Consider the following 19,747-nt stretch of genomic DNA (forward strand, 5'->3'; position numbering starts at 1 on the left):
AAGGTGGTTTTGGAAACGAGGCCATGATCTTCTGCTACCGGGAGAAGTCAGCCATACCCAGTTCAGGGCACTGGACTGTGGTAGCCTACTGTAGTTCATTGGTGGTATTGAATCAAGACAACATAGTATCTATGGTGATCGACAGTCACGGGATCGCATAACCCGACTCACGTGACATCTCAATATCTTATGCCCTTTCCGCCTTCTACAGCTTTGAAGGAGGTTGCCTATTTTCCCCCATCATGGCGGACACGCGTGTCCAGGTGCTGCTGGGAACAGGACTTACTGTCCTTTCCCACCCGCTTATGTATGTGAAGGTGCTAGTTCAGGTAAGCGACTAACTGGACTCTTTGGTCATCTTACATGCAGCCTGAAAAGCACATAGACTACCGACTTTTTTGTGTGTAACATGCGCCATTTTATTTCTGTGTCGCTAGTTTGCAAGCTTAGCTTCTAGTCGCACAGTCTGTGCTCGTTTATAATACCTTCAGTTTCACATTCACATTTCACATTTTGTCAAACAGGGAGCAGTTTCCTCTCTGGCTCCTTCCATTTCCTATCGTTAGTTTTGTTTGACAGAAATTTACTTATTTCCTTAACAACCTAGCTACTATGTATCCGTATGGATCAATCGAGTGGTCTTTTGACGCTCTTGATCAAATACGGAACTCGCTGCTCTAGTAATGCAAAGTTCATATAACCATCTAGCTAGCCAGTTTTTATCCAAGGCGAGGGCGACATCAAGGTGTTCCGGATAACCCGGAACGCTATTCTGGAAGGTTTTCTAGCTAAACTAGTTTGTCAGCATGTGTCTGAAAAGACGACGATTCGGCCAAATCAGTTGTGTTCAATGAGACCATGTAAGTTCCTCTGACAGAAGATGTAACTAGCTATTTATCGTTAGCAAAGTTAATTGCTATAAGGTATGACTTGATTTACCGTGATTTAGCTGTCAGTGTCATCGAGATCGAGTGTCACCTGTCTTGCTAATGTGGCTTCTTTTCTGGTTCACTATACCAACTCAGTACTTGCAGTGAAGGCAATTAAGCTTTACTGACTACCTACGAAAGTGAAAGTGTACAATAGTCTTTGTCCATTAAAATATCAAATAGTAAAATAAACAATGGGTAGTCGAGGTACCCGAACAGTTGAAGTTTGTTTGCAAAAGCATCTTTAAAGCGTCAGTGTAAGGAACTGGTAGTATACATTTCTTGAGAGTTCTGCCCCTTTCAACAGCATTTAGTCTCTTAAGTTATGAATCTCGTGAATGTCGTTGTCGAACCATTCTGAACCCTTTATTGCACCATAGTAACACTGCTTATTATGAACCCACCAATACTCCATGGCGGCATCTTGTAGAAATGCGAAGCTGTAACTGTTAGTCGGGTCATCCCTAGCGTTGTCGCAGAGATGGCGTTACTTGAAGCACTGTCACCAGAAGAATATATCTGTGATATAACCAGTAACTTGTATGCAATTTGCATTGATTATTACGAGAGCTCTGCTTCTTAAATTAAAAAGTTTCAAGTTAAAGTAACATGACATGAAATAACATCAAAAAGTTCATTTTATACATGTACCTAAACGTCATTACTTCGAATGCGGCACCAGTGCGTGGCGCGGGCCTTGAGCGCGTTTATTAATCTGATACCAGTTTGTTGCTTTTGACTCATGCCCTATATTCTGCTATCAGAGGTCAACCTGAAATGCCTTCTGGAATCCAATAGCTTTTAAATATGTAAACTCAAATCCCCCTTTAGTCTCTTTTCACTGTGCCTGAAGATATTAAGTGTTTTAATTATTTATTCATAATGTTTAATTACATTTGACCTCTACAACCAAGTAGGCTATGTTGCACTTTTTGTACCTTTTCCTAACGCTTCCATCTTTCTTATCGTGTGTTGCTCAGAACTGGACACAGTGCTCAGAATACAAAGTCAAGCATTTATTAAGACATGTATAACAACAGTGATAGCTAAAATTACAAATTAATTTTAAGTACATTTTTTCTGCAGTTGTCCGTAAGGCTGTGTACTTTTGCCACAAAGTGAAGGTTTTTGCATTTGGGCTTGTTGGATATTTTTGCTTTTATGAGGTCCGGGTGCTTCCTTAATTTTTTAAAGGAAGTTCCCAGCACATTTTCCCAGGACCAGCTTTTGTCATAACCTCTACAACATACTGTCCATGAAGTGTTGATGGTCTCATGAGAAGTAGGGGTACTAGGCTCTGAAAAGACCCATGTTTTGAGAGCCTTCTCCCCCTGGTTGTTGTAAAGGGCAGAACTCTGGAGATATTCACGAAGAGCACAGTTGTGTTTGGGACAAAGACAGTTGTGTTTGGCTCTGTACTCTGCAATTTTATATTTATAATAAAACAATTCACACATAGTTGATGTGCACATTCTCAGCTTTTATTTAAGAGTATTTTTTAATACATTTTGGTTTAATCAGAGCCTGGCAAATTGAGAATGTGCACTTTAACCACATGTCAATTGCTTGATTACAAATCTAAAATTGTGGAGTACTGGGCCAAATCAGGAAGAAAAAAAAGTCTTTGTCCCAAACATTATGACACTCACTGTATATAAGAACCGTGAAATACTGCAATACATCTTCCAGCTAATGTATACAGAAATTAAAAAGGAGCCTGTGTGTGACGTACTGATTGATTGGTGTAGGATGACCCATACATAAATAGGGATTTTCAAATAGGCCCATAGAAGAAAGAAAAGTGTAACTTAATGTTGTGCAACAAATATTCAAAAGTGTTAGTTATTTCCCCTGATTAATAAGGAAATTCAGTTTTTTTTAAAGCCAGTAATGTGTGTATAGTGATACAAGTATTGACTTGATGTCTGAGAATTCTCCTACTATGATGTCAGAGTGGAAAAGCTTCCAATTTGTGCATGCTTATAAGCTGTAGACATGTTTAGGGTCTGAAAATCAGTAGTTTCTGATTAAAGAAAAATGTGTACAAAATCATATCTCTGATTATTCGATGTTTTGCCATTTCAATTAACCCTATCAAGCCAGGCCTGTCGTTCGTTTCTGATGTTTGTAGATGTAAGGAATCCCCTGGATTTGGGTTTCCTCCTTTACCAGTTTGTTCCTTTCCAGATTGGACATGAACCTCTGCCTCCTACTGTAGGAAGAAATATATTTGGTAGACAGATCTACCAGCTGCCAGGACTTTTTTCATATGGTAAGACCTTAACGAATAAATTGTAACTTTCTTCTTCTCCTCCAGGGGGGAGGAGGGGGCCTAGTCCTCTGAGGTAAAACTGGGACTGCATTCAAAGCCCCCCTTTATCTCCACTCTCCCATACTTTGGGAGTGTAGCACCACAGCATAGTATAGTATTTGGGAGTATAGCACCACAGTATAGTATCGTATTTGGGAGTATAGCATCACAGTATAGTATTTTGGAGTCTAACACTGCAAAAGCTGGGCACAAGTGCATTAAGTGAGGGAGGCACTGTTTGACTTGAGATGTAGTTATTAGCATCTGCACTTGGAAGTTTGCCTGAAGAAGAGCATTGATCTTCTGATGTTTTTAATATAAACTTGGGGACACCTCAAAGTTTCTTGTTTTATACCTTTAGCAGTTTCTGCATTATATGATGTAGTCTTCATGGAGACATTCTGGTCATATCTAAATAACTAACAAATAGAAATGGCTAGGTACCTAACTAACGAACGGGTGTGAACTAGTGAGTATTACTGCTAGCAGCAAGTTAGCCACCAATGCTATAGACCTGCACCATTAATAAACGTATACTTGCTTACTTGGGTCGGGGGCATTTTTGCTTGGAAACAAATGTAACTAGAGAGCACTAAATTAACTATTATAGCTAGCAAGTTGGTGCACGTTCCCAATAAAGTGAGAGTAAGTCTTACTTTTGAGTTTGGTTTAGTATACAAAGCATATTAGTGATGGAGGTAAAGGAAAACTAAGCTAGTTCTCTATCTGGCTCTTAACATTGCCTGAATTTATATGCATCTTTTCCATTTCCTGTGAACCTGTATGCTGATTTTGTCAGCGTATAGCACCGTGCAGCCCTCACGAGTGAAGGGGCAGTGAAACATATTGCACTCGGTCTGTGAACAGATGGGGCCCGCTCTTAAGATGCCGGTGGGAAATCAGCATCTGAAAGAGGCGTACCCCTTCGTGGAGTTTGTGTGGGCGGAGCCGAGAGGGGATTGGAACAGGCCCTTGGGTCCCCCCGTCACATGATCGAATCGTTTTGTGCTTGCCTGCGGAATGGCGGCTGCATGAATCTGGGCTTGTCCGCGTTCTGAACAGAAGGGATTTTAATGTGGCAGCCAGTACAGTGTTACATTACATTATTACATTACAGGCATTTAGCAGACGCTCTTATCCAGAGCGACTTACACAACTTTTACATAGCATTTTACATTGTATCCATTTATACAGCTGGATATATACTGAAGCAATTTCGGTTAAGTACCTTGCTCAAGGGTACAACGGCAGTGTCCTACCCGGGAATCGAACCTGCGACCTTTCGGTTACAAGCCCAGTTCCTTACCCACTGTGCTACACTCCGCTTAAAATGGCGGAGCTCCTTGATGCTGCTGTATTTTGAAGAATGCGAAGGAGTTGTAAGGAAGCAATCAGATCATTTTTATACATTGCATTGGCTGTGTTGTGAAATCACCGTCCATTAATAATACAGTCACAGATCTGTAAACGTATGCAGGTGGTGGGGGCGAAAAAAAGGAAACTCATGGGTAAGTTTGGTGGGGTGGAGTATGTGGCAACACTGGTGTTTCTCGTCCATTAATTCAACCAATGACATCGCAGGCCTGGTCGCCTGTTGTTATGGTCTGCATGTGTCCAAGTGGAGGCCTGGGTGATTTTGAAAGAGGGCACATTGCCTGGACATTTTTGCTAGAAGTATTGGTGAACAGAAAGGCTCGACTTACTGATGTTTCATGCGCAGCGGTGTCCAAGGCGACGTCGTCATGGGGTCTCCAGGGTAATTGCATCATCGAGAAAGGGCAGCAGTGGGTGAAAGTGCATTCTGCACGACTGTGAGGTCTTGCAGGGCAAAGTAGGTGGGCGGGTTACCACGGAGCTGCTGACCACTTTGGGAAAACTACAAGTACATTTTTCACACAGAAACTAGATCGAGGAACTTCACCCGCCAAAGTGGCTGGCGGTTTTGACAGAGTTGCCCGCCATGGCCGGATTTTCCCCGCACTTGGCGAGTGTTCATTTCAAAACCCTGATCTCTCTGCAGTTTCAGGACCGCCACCGATTTTTCACAGCGTTCGGCAGTATGTAGCACCTCGTTTATATTTCTGGAGCGCAGATTGTTATGGTTATACCGATTTTTAATTTGACAAGTTGAAAAATGTGATGGTTGCTTTCTTCAAAAGTACACAAACACGAAAGGGGAATAACTATATTTCCCTGCGGGCACACAAATGATGGTTGGCATCATTTGTAGCCTGTTTTAGTTTCTATGAAATTGTATTCGGACCCCCCCCCCCCCCCCAAACCTTGACACAATGAAGCATCTTTGGCCAGGCGCTTCTTGTCTGCTCATGGACATACGATAACAGATTGCTCATTTTGCCCAAGCTTAATTCATTGGAGCCAAGGTTGGCTTGCAGCCATTTCTGATGAGCAAATACGAGAAGCCGCGGTCTGATGAACAAGGGCCGCTACATTTATACTGCAGTTAGCCCGCTCCCTCCAGAGAGAGAGTTTAATGCTCTATTCCCGATGCTCCCTTCCCTTGCTTCAAGGGGGAATCCCCAAAATGTCAGGATGAAATATGGCGGCCACATCAAGTGGCATTCAGTTCTGATTTATGAAAAGAGGAAGGAGCAGTTATGTCCCCTTGCTCCCTTGTTTTTTTTCCCTCCCTCCTGCCAAGGGTATAAATCGCAGGCTTCTGGCAAGAATGGAATCCCACAATGCAATGCTCCGCACGCGAAGAAGTGAGGATGTGCCGGTGCGCAGCTGTTTGGAATGCTCCTGAGTAATTCAGTGTAAAACTGAGTATTCAGTTCCCTTGTTGCGGGTCACAAATTTTGTCACAAAATTGCTTACTCGAGGGAACAGAGCAAGGGAAGGAAACGTGTTAAAAATGGAACCAAATCCAGCCTAAGCGATTGTATTATTGGCCGCGAGGAGCCCCACGGGCCAGCAAATCATTGACCACGTGCGAGCTGATTGGCCGTTAGTGGGGCGATATCATTGGCCGCTTTTTAATTGCCCGTATGCACAGGGCAGTGACACTCAAATCTGCCCCCCTGGGGCCAGCTTGTACTGCTGGCTTTCATTCTTCCCCTCCAATCCGGGGACTGATTTAATAAACCTGGGACACCTGGCCAGTTGTAATCTCTGGCCAGTCAGTGACATTATTGGACTCTGGACTCTATCAGGCAGTAGAGAAGATCAGCAGTGCCGCGGCCCTCGAGGGCCCCGGGTTTGGGTACCGCTGACCCAGGGCTTCAGTTGGCCGGACGCTGCGCGGTCGTCGACTCCGCCGGTCGGTCGAGGACCCCGAAGCCCCGGCCTGCAGCCGGGCTCAGCTCGCGGACCGGCGGGTTGGAAAAGGGGAACGCTTCCCCCAGTCGGCAGAAAGTTTCAGCGATCGGACGGGCCTGAAAAATGGGAGGAAGGGGAAAAAGTGAAAATCAGGAAAAAAATTTTAAGTTCCGGCACGATATTTAGCGCACGTTTGTTTATTCTGCTGCATTGAAACGAGGACCCGTGGATTTTCCTGATTTAAATTATTATGTTTGTTTGTTTTTTCCTTGTCCAGCTAAACACATCGTGAAGATTGACGGGAAGGCGGGGCTGTTCAGCGGCCTGGTGCCCAGGCTCTGGGCCGGGACCATAGGCACCGTCGTCCACGGCTCCGTCCTGCAGGTGAGAGCGAGAGAGAGAGAGAGAGAGAGAGAGAGCACACAGGGTCATTCCTGTATTCCCAGGGTCCTATGTTCCCTAGATTTATATGGCAGATAATGGGAACATGTCAAAGGGTCCTGTGTTCCCAGGGTCCTATGACCAGCCTATTAGCTAATTTAGTCATCGTAATTGGTGGAAACAAAAAAAAAAACCTGTATACACATTGGCCACTCCGGGACTGGAATTACCCCCCCCCCCCATGTAGAACAAATATTGTCTTAATGTTTGTTGGCCAGGTGGTGTAAGGACACTGGAGTTTAGACTCCAGCGGCACTGGAGTTTTATGGCTGTGTCTCAGTGCGTTTATCTTTCCGTCTTTCACAGAGATGCCAGGAAGGAGGCCAAGCTGAGGTAAATCATGTCCGCCCTTCCGCGCGGCTAGCTACGCTGTAACCGTGTCAGTCTGTCCTCAATCACTGACTCTCCCGTGTGCTTTGTCACTTTGCGCGCTGCAGCGTCGCTTCGTTGAGAGCAACAGGGACCCTCAAGCCCAAGACTTAGGCATCCACTGAACGTTAGCAAAGCAATTTCTCCATTGCAGTGAAGCTTTTGCCTGCTCATTTCTTGGATCGGCAGTTTGTTGCATTGTTGAAACTGCATTGGAGGTCTGACCCGTGTACACTTTCCCCCTTTCAGGAACATGGGATCTGTGAAAAGGCGGAAGAAGGATCTCTGAAGCATGTCGTAAATGAGGTGAAAATTTACTTTTGTGCAGCGTTTGAGTGAAGAAGTGATCGCGTGATCTGAATATCACTGGAAATGTACTGGGGAGATAATCTTCTGCAGTTAATAATACAGATGTAGGTAGGGAGTGTTTCATTCATGTTGGTCAGTAAGACCTTGTGCCGAAGTACGTGAGGGATTCTGTTCTGTAAAACCGTGTTTATTAACAGTTATTTTATTAACACTGCCGCTGTACCTTTGAGCAAGGTACTTAAGCTGCATTGCTTCAGTATATATCCAACTGTATAAATAGATGCAATGTAAATGCTGTGTAAAAAGTTGTGTAAGTCACTCTGGATAAGATTTATTGAAGGACCTAATGAATTTATATCTGTAAGCAAAGGGCCAATCAGGTTTCTGATTTTATTATGCACAACAGCCGTATCCGTGTGATCGTGGGGAAAGAAACTGTATCGAATTGTGGTCGAGTCTGTGACGTATCTCTAAATTAGAACGGTCTTTGAATTCAGAAGATGAATCGGGGATTCGTATAGAAACTGAGCTGGCTCCGCCCCTCTCTCTGCAGACCACCAAAGAGATGATTGCCCGCTCCTGTGCCACGATCGTCACGCACCCTTTCCACGGTAACCGCGCCGCCCCCCTCCTGCCGAACCGCTGAAAGACCAGCGGTCTTTCTCTCCCCGTCCCTCTCGCTCACAGAGAGGTTGACCTTAACACAGGTTTAGCACTGTGTTAAGGGAGAGGTGAGAGCCCGCTTTGAATTTGCGTAAATTAACGAAAGGTTTTGCCGAAGATCTTCGAAACGGAAGCTTCTTCTGAAATGAATTTGCGGCCCGCGCGCTCTCTTTGTTTCAGACCCGTTGTTAGTGTGTGTGGGATTTGTAGTTTTACGATCTGAAATGCTAATGTTTTGTTCTTTATTTCCAGTGATCACTCTAAGATGTATGGTCCAGTTTGTAGGCCGAGAAACCAAATACAGGTGAGTGCTTTTATTGGTATCTGTGTCGCTCAAATGAATGAAAGATTATAACACGAGTCATTAATTCACAACAATGGCCTGGTTTAACGGAACCGAGTGGGATTTAAATACCTTTATTTTGATCATATATTTGATAACCTGATTTGCCCCCTCACACATGATTAGTAAGTGGCCAGCCAATGACGCAAGGCCTACAGAAAATCTTGGTTGGCTGAAAAGGTTTTTTTTTTTTTGTTTTTTTTTTTATTTTTATAACCCTTGCGACATGCCTACATAGACAAAATAAGCAATACGTACATTTAAACATGACAAACCCACAACTCATCCAGGCTTGCGTACGTGCTGTTTTTATCAATAAACCAGAAAAAGAACACGACCTTCCTAATTGGTTGCTGGTTTAAACATCCATGCACAGTATGGTATTTGAGCCAACTGTTCTGTCCTATAAATAGTGCAGATATTAACGATTTATTTATGCAGTTATTTTTATACCTCTTTCTGACTGTCCTGTGTTGATACACTGTGGTCTTTGTTTGCCATGTGGTAAAATCTGTTGGTTGCCAACAGATGGCGACGCGTAGTCGTCTTCTTCGTATGAGTTGGCTCGACATACTGATTTGCATGGCATTGTGCCAGGGGGCCAGCTTTTGGCCCTCATCCCCCTATAGAGGCGCCCCCTGCTGGTACTTATAATTTGCACTCAAAAAGCCAGTTTTCCCATTGCGGTCTGTTTATTTAGATGGCAAAATAAACATCCTTTCAGCAGCAGCCAGGGGTGCGATCGTTCCTGATTGGTCCGATTCAACCGGAGACGCTGACCTTCAGACCCGAAATGGCCTCTCGCGTTCAACTGCATTGCTGAACATCCCCATTCTGCTGTCAGCTGTCAGTATATGAAGGCCACTGATGTGTGCATGCTCCCTCCAGTAGAGACATTAAGGGGAAGGGGCGGGGACCTCGAGAAAGATCCGGAACAATCGCACCACTAAGTGGCACTCCTTAAGGGGGCTGAGCGCGCTGGCTTCTATCACAGAGCAAAACGTGCACACGGTTCCCCAGAGTGTGAATTTTAATAAAAGGCAACAGTGCTCGTTTTATTACCCATTCATAGTTTAATTCAGAAGATATTTGTGCGCACTTTAAAGCGTCTCTGCCGTCATTTCCGTAGTGCCGTGCGTTAATTTTAATAGGGCGCATTATCTTATACAAATGCTAATTGCCTGCTCTCTCTACCAGGGTGACGTGAGTCTTGAGATGCATTGATAAGCAGTTATTGATGTGCGGAATTGTGTCTTATTTTCACAGCGGCGTATTTGACTCCATCTCCACAATCTACAGGGAAGAAGGAATTCTGGGATTTTTTGCGTACGTATTCAAAGAAACGAGTCTCTCCACGTGCGGTTTCTTTGTTGACTCAGATTGTTTGCTCAGATCCGTTGCTCTGTTTGAGAGCGGTGGGAGTGGTGCGGACGCTGATAAAAAAGGGAATCCTGCTTGTGATGACAGCAGAACTCTTAATCTGGCATGTTTAATATTTTATGGACATGAGGTATCGGCATGTGCACGTGGACAAAAAAAAGCGGATGCGAGTTCATGCTGGGACATATTTTGTGTATTCTGAGGTTTTTACTGAACAAGACAGACTTCAGCACTGACCAAAATGAGAGGACACATTTTTATATCTTTTAAAGATCCGTTTCAGAAAAAAAAGATAATCGCATCGTACAGACATGCCTACGCTTGCCTGCAATTGCGTTAAATGCGACATAATCGAATTGAGTGGGTTTTGCAGTACAGTGTGTGCGTGTGTGTGTGTAAGAAACTCTGAAAGCATTTCAGTTTCCTTTGACGTGCATGACCGTGAGCTTGATGACAGCTTCCTGTCTGCGGCAGGGGGATGATCCCGCGTCTCCTCGGCGACGTGCTGTCGCTGTGGATCTGCAACATGCTGGCCCACCTCATCAACACCTATGCAATAGACAACTCGGTAAGGCCGCCCTCGCCGCTCCGTCCCTCCATTTTGGAGCTCGGTTTGCGTTCGCAGGCGCGTGGTAGACGCTGGTAACCATGGCAACTAATAAAAGCGCCCTCGTAAAAGGTTAGGCAAAGATCAGGGATGACGTCGAGTTGCCGTCACAACCGAGGGCTGCCGTGTAATGTAAAGGGCCAGATTTACTGAAGGATTGAAACGTGTAGAAGGTTAAGCTCATTTGCATAAGCTCACTTCTTCTCCAATGAAATAGTTGTAGACATACAATTGTTTTTCCCTTTTGAGCTTTAGCCAAAGCTAAATCCTTTAGCCAATCTGACCTTAAGTGCCTGTCTCCCAAGAGGGGAGATTGAGCTTCTAGTGACTTAAGTAGGAAGTGGATTGAGCTTGTAGCGCTTTAAATGGATTTTAAACTGTAATTTAAATGAGGTTTGCTCAGAATTCTTAGCTGTAAATGAAAGAAATCTGGTGTATGCGTTTCTGTATTTAATTGGCAAAACGCGCACAGAAGCCGCCAGACACTGCACCCCCCCAGAATTGGAGTGGGAGATCCCCGTTGTAAGACAAATCGGATTTCTCTGTCACACGCCACAGACGTGAACGGTGCGAATGCTCCGATTGTCCTCTGCTGCACACCGTAGGCGTATATGCATAATGGGGAGCAGTCTGTAATGCAATTGTGACATCATCCTTATTACAAGGAGAATCCATTCTCATAAGTACTGGGCCAGAACAGAAACCTGCACCCACACAGGCTCCTTTCTGACTGGACTGGACAACCCTGCCCTGTTACACTGATAAGCAGCACAAATATTAAAGATTTGATTAGCATTTTTAAAATTTTATTTAGTCATTGCTCAGCATCGCCATCTGTTGGTGATACCGCAGTACAACTGAATCCATGTTTCAGAAACTTTTAGACTCTGCAAAAATGGCATAGACTTCAAATCTAAAAGCATGGGCACGGTCTGTGATGCCAACACTCAGCCCATATAGAAATACCCACGCTTGGCTGGGGTTTCGATCCCCCGCCACGACACTTTCTGCTCTGTGACGAGTTCTGTCTTTTACACCCTCAGCCTTCCTCGTTTGAATTAAAAAGTAAAGAAGACAAGAAATCGGGGTGGACCGTGTGCTTTTTCTTTTTGTTTTTATTTTTAAAAAATTTAAAAACAAACAAAACGAAAAAGAAATGAACGAAATATAAAAACATCGGACTTGACCGGCATTATTTGAATTCTCGAGACTTTGGTTATGTTCAGTGTGTGCGTGTAGTGAAGGAGTTGGAGATTTGCCTGAGTCCGAGGTGGGATTTGAACCCCGGCCTCTCATTCATCCAAAGACTCCATAGGCAAACGCTTTACCAGTCAGCTAAAGGCAAAATTGGCCCTAGCCAAGGGCAACGTCGTTATTTTTGAATTCGAGTGTTGCTTCGCCTGAGTGTTGTCACGGTAACCTGTTACTAGACCTTGGCTTTACCGCACCTTTACTGTGCTTCATTAGCGAACTAGCTGTGCTACACCCACTACATTCGCTTGGACATGCTTGCCTGTATGTGTTCTGCTTCATAGAAAAGACTGAATAGGTCTACAGAAATGCCATCTTGAAAGATGGGGCGGCAGTGTAGTATAATGGGTAAGGAAGTGGTCTTGTAACCTGAAGGTCACAAGTTCGATTCCTGAGTAGGACACTGCCATTGTATTCTTGAGCAAGGTACTTAACCTGCATTGCTTCAGTTATATATCCAGCTGTATAAATGGATGCAAATCTAAATGCTATGTCGAATGTTGCGTAAGTCTCTCTGGATAGGAGCGTCTGCTAAATGCCTGTAAATGTAATTACATTACATTACAGGCATTTAGCAGACGCTGTTATCCAGAGCGACTTACACAACTTTTACACGTAATGAAATGTAACATGTCGTGTGCAAGGGTTCGACAAATATCGCTGAATAATTTTTGTTGGAGAACTTTGCGCTCATACCATGATCGACATTTCATTTTTTTTAGGTGAAAGATTTCACTTGCAGGGTAATGGTAGCGTGAGGGTTGTGTTCCGTTTCACATCGCGCGCCTCCACCGCGCACTTTTCCGTTACCCTCGGAACACCTGCGGTATCGCGAGGAGTGGTTTTCAGGAGGACTGATGCGCGGCGTTCAGATGGATGACCGTTTTCTTCTCTCTCCCAACAGATGAATCACATGGGCGAGATCAAGAACTGCTCCCAGACCGTGACAGGGGTGAGTCATCGGCGCGGAGGCTCGGAACGCCGCGCCGTTCGCCTTTTCATCCAGCGCGCCGACGGGACGGCACGGAGTGATTCATAGACCCGTTACGAAGGATGTTCGAGAGGCTCTTTCATAAAATCTTTATAAAGGGTTTTAGGGGACCATTCATAAAATCGTTGAACGAGATGTGTGGGCCATTCATAAAATGGAGGACGAGATGTGTGGGTCATTCATAAAATGGAGGACGAGATGTGTGGGTCGTTCATAAAATGGAGGACGAGGGGGGGGGGGGGGGGGGGGGGGGGGTCATTCGTGCCGCCTCGCTAGCCGAGCCGCGCAGTCACCGCGCTTGCTAACGGGCGTTGTTCGCGGCCAATCAGCGAGAGGAGGCGGGGGGGAAAGCCCCTCCTCTCCTACGGTGACAGCAAGGCCAGTGTGCCAATAAGTTTGGGCATCTTATTGTCCGGAACTGATTCTGGGTCACAGGGTTCATGGCTGCACCCAGAACCAACGTGTTGGGACGGATACACAAACAGACCCAGTCTTGCTTTCCATCCCGCTCGTTAAGATTTACTTGTGCCAGTTCCCCTGTGGCAGGAAAGTGCTGTAGGTAACTGGTAATTACGAATGTGTGGTGTTCTTTACACAAAACTGCCTTGAAAAAAAAAGATTATTTTTTACTCCCCCTCTTTAAGCGCATTAAGGTGGCATTAGTTGTCACCTGTACGACGGTATGCCTTCAGGCTGCAGCGCTGGCAGCCCTCATGAATATGTTAATTGTGTGCGTCGTAGAAAGGGACGATACGCTGAATGGCATTCATTTACCACCGGCTTTTCGTAGGCTTGAGGCCATTAGCAAGTCGGTGTTCCGCATTTTAAAATTTGTCCCCCCCCCCCCCCCCCCCCCCCCCCCCCCTTCCCTATTCCTAGTTCTTTGCCAGCATGCTGACCTATCCATTTGTGCTGGTGTCCAACCTAATGGCTGTCAACAACTGCGGGTAAGATGGCTGCCGCCTTTTTCCCTTTTTTTTAGAGCTTTCAAACCGCTCCATCGTCAGACAGACTGCCTGCAGAACTGTTTGTTTGTTGTTGTTGTTGTTTTCAGCGGTAAGCCTGAGTCAGTGTTGGGAAGGACAGCCGTTTCCGGGTACTTTGTCAATTTCCGCACTCAGCTGTTCAATTAGCCGCGTCATCTATCCCACAATCCCACAGTGAGGGCCGAATGTTTAACGCCTGCTCACTGAAGCCATGGAATCGTATTGTAGAAAGCTCTACCTTGTGCTAAAGCCATAAATTAATTTGAACAGAAAAAGATGAAGGTTTTTCCACGACAAGCATTTCCAATAATACTTTGTTTTTGGTTGCCAGAATTGTACAAGAATCCTCAGTAGTGTGAAGGCAGTGGTAAATGTGTGTGTGTGTGTCTGTGTGACCGTAGTGTGGAGGCTGTGTGTGTGTGTGTGTAGGGTCAGTAGTGTGGAGGCTGTGTGTGTGTGTATAACAGTACGGTCTGTAATGTGGAGGCTGTGTGTGTGTGTGTGTGTGTGTGTGTGTATAACAGTACGGTCTGTAATGTGGAGGCTGTGTGTGTGTGTGTGTGTGTGTGTGTGTGTGTGTGTGTGTGTGTGTGTGTGTGTGTGTGTGTGTGTGTGTGTGTGTGTGTGTGTGTGTGTGTGTGTGTGTGTGTGTGTGTGTGTGTGTGTGTGTGTGTGTGTGTGTGTGTGTGTGTGTGTGTGTGTGTGTGTGTGTGTGTGTGTGTGTGTGTGTAACAGTAGGGTCAGTATTGTGGAGGCTGTGTGTGTGTATAACAGTAGGGTCAGTATTGTGGAGGCAGTGGTAACCGTGTTTAAGGGTACACAGATGGGATGTTCAGTCCCCTGAAGGCTGCTCTGGTCTGTGTTCAGTCTGGCAGGTGGCCTCCCCCCTTACGCTGCTGTGTATCCCACCTGGCTGGACTGCTGGAGACACCTGAGCTTAGAGGTATCTTACACTCCGCACGCACACGTACACACACACACATTCCACACGCACACGCTATCACATGCAAACACACGTGCACATACGCACACGCACGCACACACACGCACATACACACGTACACACACACACTCACACGCAGACACACACGTGCACATACGCGCACACATTTCACGCATGCACGCACACACACACTCTCACACAGACACACATGCGCACATATGCACACACACACACACACCACCCGTGCATGCGCGCACACACACACACACACACACACACTCTCACACGCAGACACTTACATGTGCACGAACGTGCACACACTCATGCGCATGTACACACGCACGCACACACCCACACACATTCACACACACACACCACACGTGCATGCACACACACATACACAGACACGAAGGGGGGTGGGTAGGGGAACAAAAGCAAAAATGACACTGAAGTGGATTTCACCCTTAAGGAATTCTCACAGCTCACTCCTGTTCTCTTTTTCAGGGAAACATGAGCAGAGGCAACAGTCTCTTTTTCCGGAAGGTTCCAGCAGGGAAGCTGTACGCGCTCGACCAGAAGAGATTGTTTTAAAAGGGGGGTGGGGCAGCGGACAGCCTAGCAGCATCTTACAATAATAAAAAAAAAGAAAAAAACAGTCAATTGGGACTAATGGGTTGTATCTAATTTGTATGCATTTGTTGACAATGATGTGCTGGAATTTTTTTAACGATGTCGAACTGCCACCGGCGAAGACGACATTTTCACGTTATTTTACAGAAACACGAGCTGCATCGATGAAGTCGAAAAGAGCTTTATTTTAATAATATTTAGGCATTTGTGTAAATAATACTGCAGGACAACAACGGAATTCAACTTAATAAACAATGGTTTAAATTCACCATTACCCAGAAAGGCATTTTTATTTTTCCTTGATTTTGTTTTTTTTTTATTCCTCCCAGTTTGAATTGCTCGGTCGTATTTAACTGTGCGTGCCCCGCCCCCGCCCCCCACCCCGCCACCCCCGCTGCTGAGGGAGAGCGCAGGCTAGCATGCGCCGCTGGTGGTCTTTCCTTTATTCTGAACGCTGCCGTTGCTGGCGCTACCGAACGCGCGGTCGTTACCACGGTCGCTCTCGCGCGCCTCCCCCCCCCCCCCCCCCCCCCCCCCCCCCGGGACTGCGCCGAAGACGTCGGCCTCGCGGGGCGCGCGTCGCCACGGCGATTTCCCGCCCGCATGACGAGCCCTCGTTTCCCCGAGCTTCGCTTGACGCGCTTTCTTCCTTCCGGCTGGGACCACGCGTATGGCTGGAGGTGCTCGTAACTTTTGCATTATGCGTAAAATGAACTCTCCCGATATTACTTTTTTTTTTTTTTTTTGGGGGGGGGGGGTGGGCGGAGGGTTTGGTGTCGAGGGTCCCAGAATTGGCCGAGCTCTTCCAGCGCCCCCTCCCTCCATTTCCCCTCTCAGTACTGGCTCGAGGGGCGTTTCAGGTCGATTATTGGAGTGTGTTTTTCCCCCCAACGTGGACGTGTACCATTTAGACTCCCCTGTGTGCTGCTGTGTCAGCTCGATGGCAGTGTTAGACAGCCGCTAATGGTCCATGTGGTAAATATACAGGATATATTCTTTTTTTTTTTTGGAAAATGAAAATTGCGGTGTCTTTTGAAGTAGGCATTAGCGGTGGTTCGCTGGTCTGGATGTTGAATGAGGCGGGGGACTCCACAAAAAGAGCTGTAATGAGAGTTTTGTATTAGCTCATCGAAGCCTGGTGTTGGCTAACGTTTTCAGCGGTGCACCCTTTTTTTTCATACTGACAAAAATAAACAAAAAATGCCTTTAAGGTCTTTGTTTATGCATTTTCATTTAAAAATATTAATCGTCTTTAAAACATTTTACATTCTTAACTTCCTTTGAGCCCTCTTAAAATGTAAATGGTTTTCTGTGAATAAATTATGTGGCAAACAGAATTTGACAGACCCATTAGATTTTTAAATGTTTTCAAATTTTAAGCAAATTAAAAATTTATGGATATTTCCATAATAACTTGTTTCTGGAATGTAACATGAAGAATACATTCAGAAAATATTTTATGTACGATGGGGTATTCCCTTGTCCCTATATCGCATTCAAGAACATTGCAAATGTTTTATGATAACATTTCATAAAACTGGTATTGGACAACTTGGTATGTAGTACTGATTTTAATGTGTAGTTTTTACTGACCAGTGACTATTTTTTGTGAAAATGTAAATTTTAATAGCAGTCCTTAGGTTTTCACACCATACAGATTTTGGTGGTTATAGGCCACAAAGTCAGTGTATTTTGAAGTCTTGGACTTCCATGCCAAATCTGCCCCAGCAATCACTATCTTCCTTTATGGTTAGCGTGCCATGCTAGCCATAATTACAGGAAACCAAGCCTGTCCAGCATTTATGTACATGAACCTGAGCATGCTGGGATTATGTTTGCTTAATTAACTCAGGAACCAAACTTGTGTTCAAGCACCTGACTGCAATATACTTTTTGTTTGTCATTACACGCACACAATCATGTACAGAATTGTTGATTATTTGCACCCCTGAGAAAAAATAAATAAAATTGCTATTTTTATTTTATGCTGGAAAATTGGAAAACGATACTTCTCAAAAGCGAGGGTCAAAATTGGCACCCCTCAAGATAGTATTAGATGCAATAAATTCTTCTTGGCTTCTCAGTCTCAAGTAAATGTGTTGTGGCCTTGTGTCCATCACTGCAGTTCATAAAAAGTAACAAGGTCTTTGGGGAAAAGCCAAAGAATTGTCAGATCAAAAGAGACTGATGGATGTTGACCTGTACACGTGGTAATAGGTGCAAATGCGCACACAGTTAAACCTAACACCAAGCACTGCTCAAACGATTAGTTTCAAACATCTGGAACCGTTACAAACTTGCAAGGGAGAGGATGCAAGTATATATTATCTCCACACTCGGTGAGGAAGGTGGGTGGGGGAAGCGAAGAGCACCAAGAGATCGTGCTTCAAGAGCCGCCGTTTAGCTGCGTTTCAGGGTAGTGAAATGTGAAAATCAACTGAATAAAGCCACCTCCACGCCAGTAGGCTCTGTCCACAAGAGCTGCATGAACCGGGTGCAACCCAGTAAGCAATTTCAGCCCTCTGGACTTGGCCCAACATAACTGAAAATATGACTGGAACTGGATGCTATGGTTAAATGTGAGCAAAATGTAACTTCTTGGCTGTGTACACAGTGTGCATGCTTGGCGTCTAAAAAGCGAAGCATGCAAGGAAAGGCATTTCTTATCTACCCTGAAAGATGGTGTGCTGGATCATTGCTAAGATCTTTTCCAAAGAGTGTGTCCTCCCAGGATGAAAATTTTGTACTAATGTATTCCAATTAGTAGTTGTGCCCCCAAATAATTTTCCCAATTAGCGCACATCAATTCTGAGGGGCAAAGTGGGAGTACTGTAGCGCTCTGAATGGCATAGTGAATTCCATAAAATATCTGGATATTGCAGCTAAAAATATGGCTGTGTCTGCCAGGAGGCTGAAGCTTGGCTTTTGGTGGACTTTCCATCAAGATAATGACTCCGACACTCCTCCAAATCAACAAATGGTTTGTGAAAACAAAATCTGATACAGCAATGGGAAAAAATTAAACCCTCTTTCAGTTCTCTGGTTTTGCTTGACATGACTAACGCTCATCTTACCCTCAAGTCCTCGTGCACACCCTCAGATTTATTAAATGCAGCTTTTATCGTTGGGTTTTGAACACGTTCCTGTCCTGAGATGAGGGAGACCGGACCTCAGAGGTGCCATCGGCAGATCCCGTGGCACCAGAAGCCCTTTGTCCACCCTATGGCGGACCCCCCAGGAAGGAAGGCACTTCCTGAGCACTGGCTTTCCATCAAATGGGTGTTTGTGGGAGTCATCTTGCTCCATCTTGTCTGAGGCCACCACAGGCCTAGGAAGCACACCTCTGGCATGCTGAGGAGCTTCCAGTTGATCTCTTTCATCCTCAGTTGCCGCCTCTTGGATTGGAATGGCAGTTGGGTTTTTGTAGCCCCTGGTGCTTGTGCTTCCTGCGGTATGGCTCTGGCTGCCAAACTGTGAGAAGCACACAGGGAAATCTTCTCCCTACCATGATTGGCAGGTGATTATGCTAAAGAAGCTCGGTATTTCTGAAGTGCTTTGGCGAGCAGGGAGAGCGGCTTGGTCGTGTGTCGCATGGAGATGAGATAAAGCGCGTCGGTCGTGATGTTGATGGGGCCTTTGGGCTCCCGGCCCTCCTCTTTACTGTCAGATCTGTCTGCTAAATGACAGGGGCCACGCACCAGAGCAGCGGGGCCCTCGGGCGCGCCACAGGGGCCGAGGGTGTCAAACTAATATGGCAGCAAAAGTGTAAAGAATAAAGCAGGACCGGCTGTGCAGGTAAATGACAATGAACCAGGATAGGCTGTGCAGGTGTATATAATAAACCAGGAGAGGCTGTGCAGGTGTGTAAAATAAACCAGGAGAGGCTGTGCAGGTAAATGACAATGAACCAGGATAGGCTGTGCAGGTGTATATAATAAACCAGGGGAGGCTGTGCAGGTGTGTAAAATAAACCAGGAGAGGCTGTGCAGGTAAATGACAATGAACCAGGATAGGCTGTGCAGGTGTATATAATAAACCAGGAGAGGCTGTGCAGGTGTGTAAAATAAACCAGGAGAGGCTGTGCAGGTAAATGACAATGAACCAGGATAGGCTGTGCAGGTGTATATAATAAACCAGGAGAGGCTGTGCAGGTGTGTAAAATAAACCAGGAGAGGCTGTGCAGGTGTGTATAATAAACCAGGAGAGGCTGTGCAGGTGTGTATAATAAACCAGGAGAGGCTGTGCAGGTGTGTATAATAAACCAGGAGAGGCTGTGCAGGTGTGTATAATAAACCAGGAGAGGCTGTGCAGGTGT

At 45.5% G+C, this 19,747-nt stretch overlaps 1 protein-coding gene across 1 annotated transcript; it reads left to right on the plus strand.

Moving 5' to 3' along the window:
• Window positions 1–172: 172 nt before the first annotated feature.
• On the plus strand, window positions 173–15,706 carry mtch2 (mitochondrial carrier homolog 2). Its single transcript, XM_035396111.1, has 13 exons — window positions 173–329; window positions 3,117–3,201; window positions 6,797–6,903; window positions 7,267–7,293; window positions 7,579–7,635; window positions 8,192–8,249; window positions 8,554–8,605; window positions 9,911–9,970; window positions 10,499–10,592; window positions 12,787–12,834; window positions 13,753–13,820; window positions 14,727–14,802; window positions 15,307–15,706. The coding sequence occupies exons 1-13, from the start codon at window positions 243–245 to the stop codon at window positions 15,391–15,393; spliced, it is 906 nt and encodes a 301-aa protein (XP_035252002.1). The 5' UTR covers window positions 173–242; the 3' UTR covers window positions 15,394–15,706.
• The last annotated feature ends 4,041 nt before the right edge of the window (window positions 15,707–19,747 follow it).

This window comes from Anguilla anguilla, chromosome 16, assembly GCF_013347855.1.
Source record: "Anguilla anguilla isolate fAngAng1 chromosome 16, fAngAng1.pri, whole genome shotgun sequence".
NCBI lineage: Eukaryota > Metazoa > Chordata > Actinopteri > Anguilliformes > Anguillidae > Anguilla > Anguilla anguilla.

Bases quoted from the DNA above. Each gene is read 5' to 3' on its own strand.
- mtch2 (XM_035396111.1), top strand. From the start codon at position 243: ATGGCGGACACGCGTGTCCAGGTGCTGCTGGGAACAGGACTTACTGTC. The intron at 6,904-7,266 runs GTGAGAGCGAGA...CGTCTTTCACAG, and splicing joins TCCACGGCTCCGTCCTGCAG to AGATGCCAGGAAGGAGGCCA. The intron at 8,250-8,553 runs GTAACCGCGCCG...CTTTATTTCCAG, and splicing joins CGTCACGCACCCTTTCCACG to TGATCACTCTAAGATGTATG.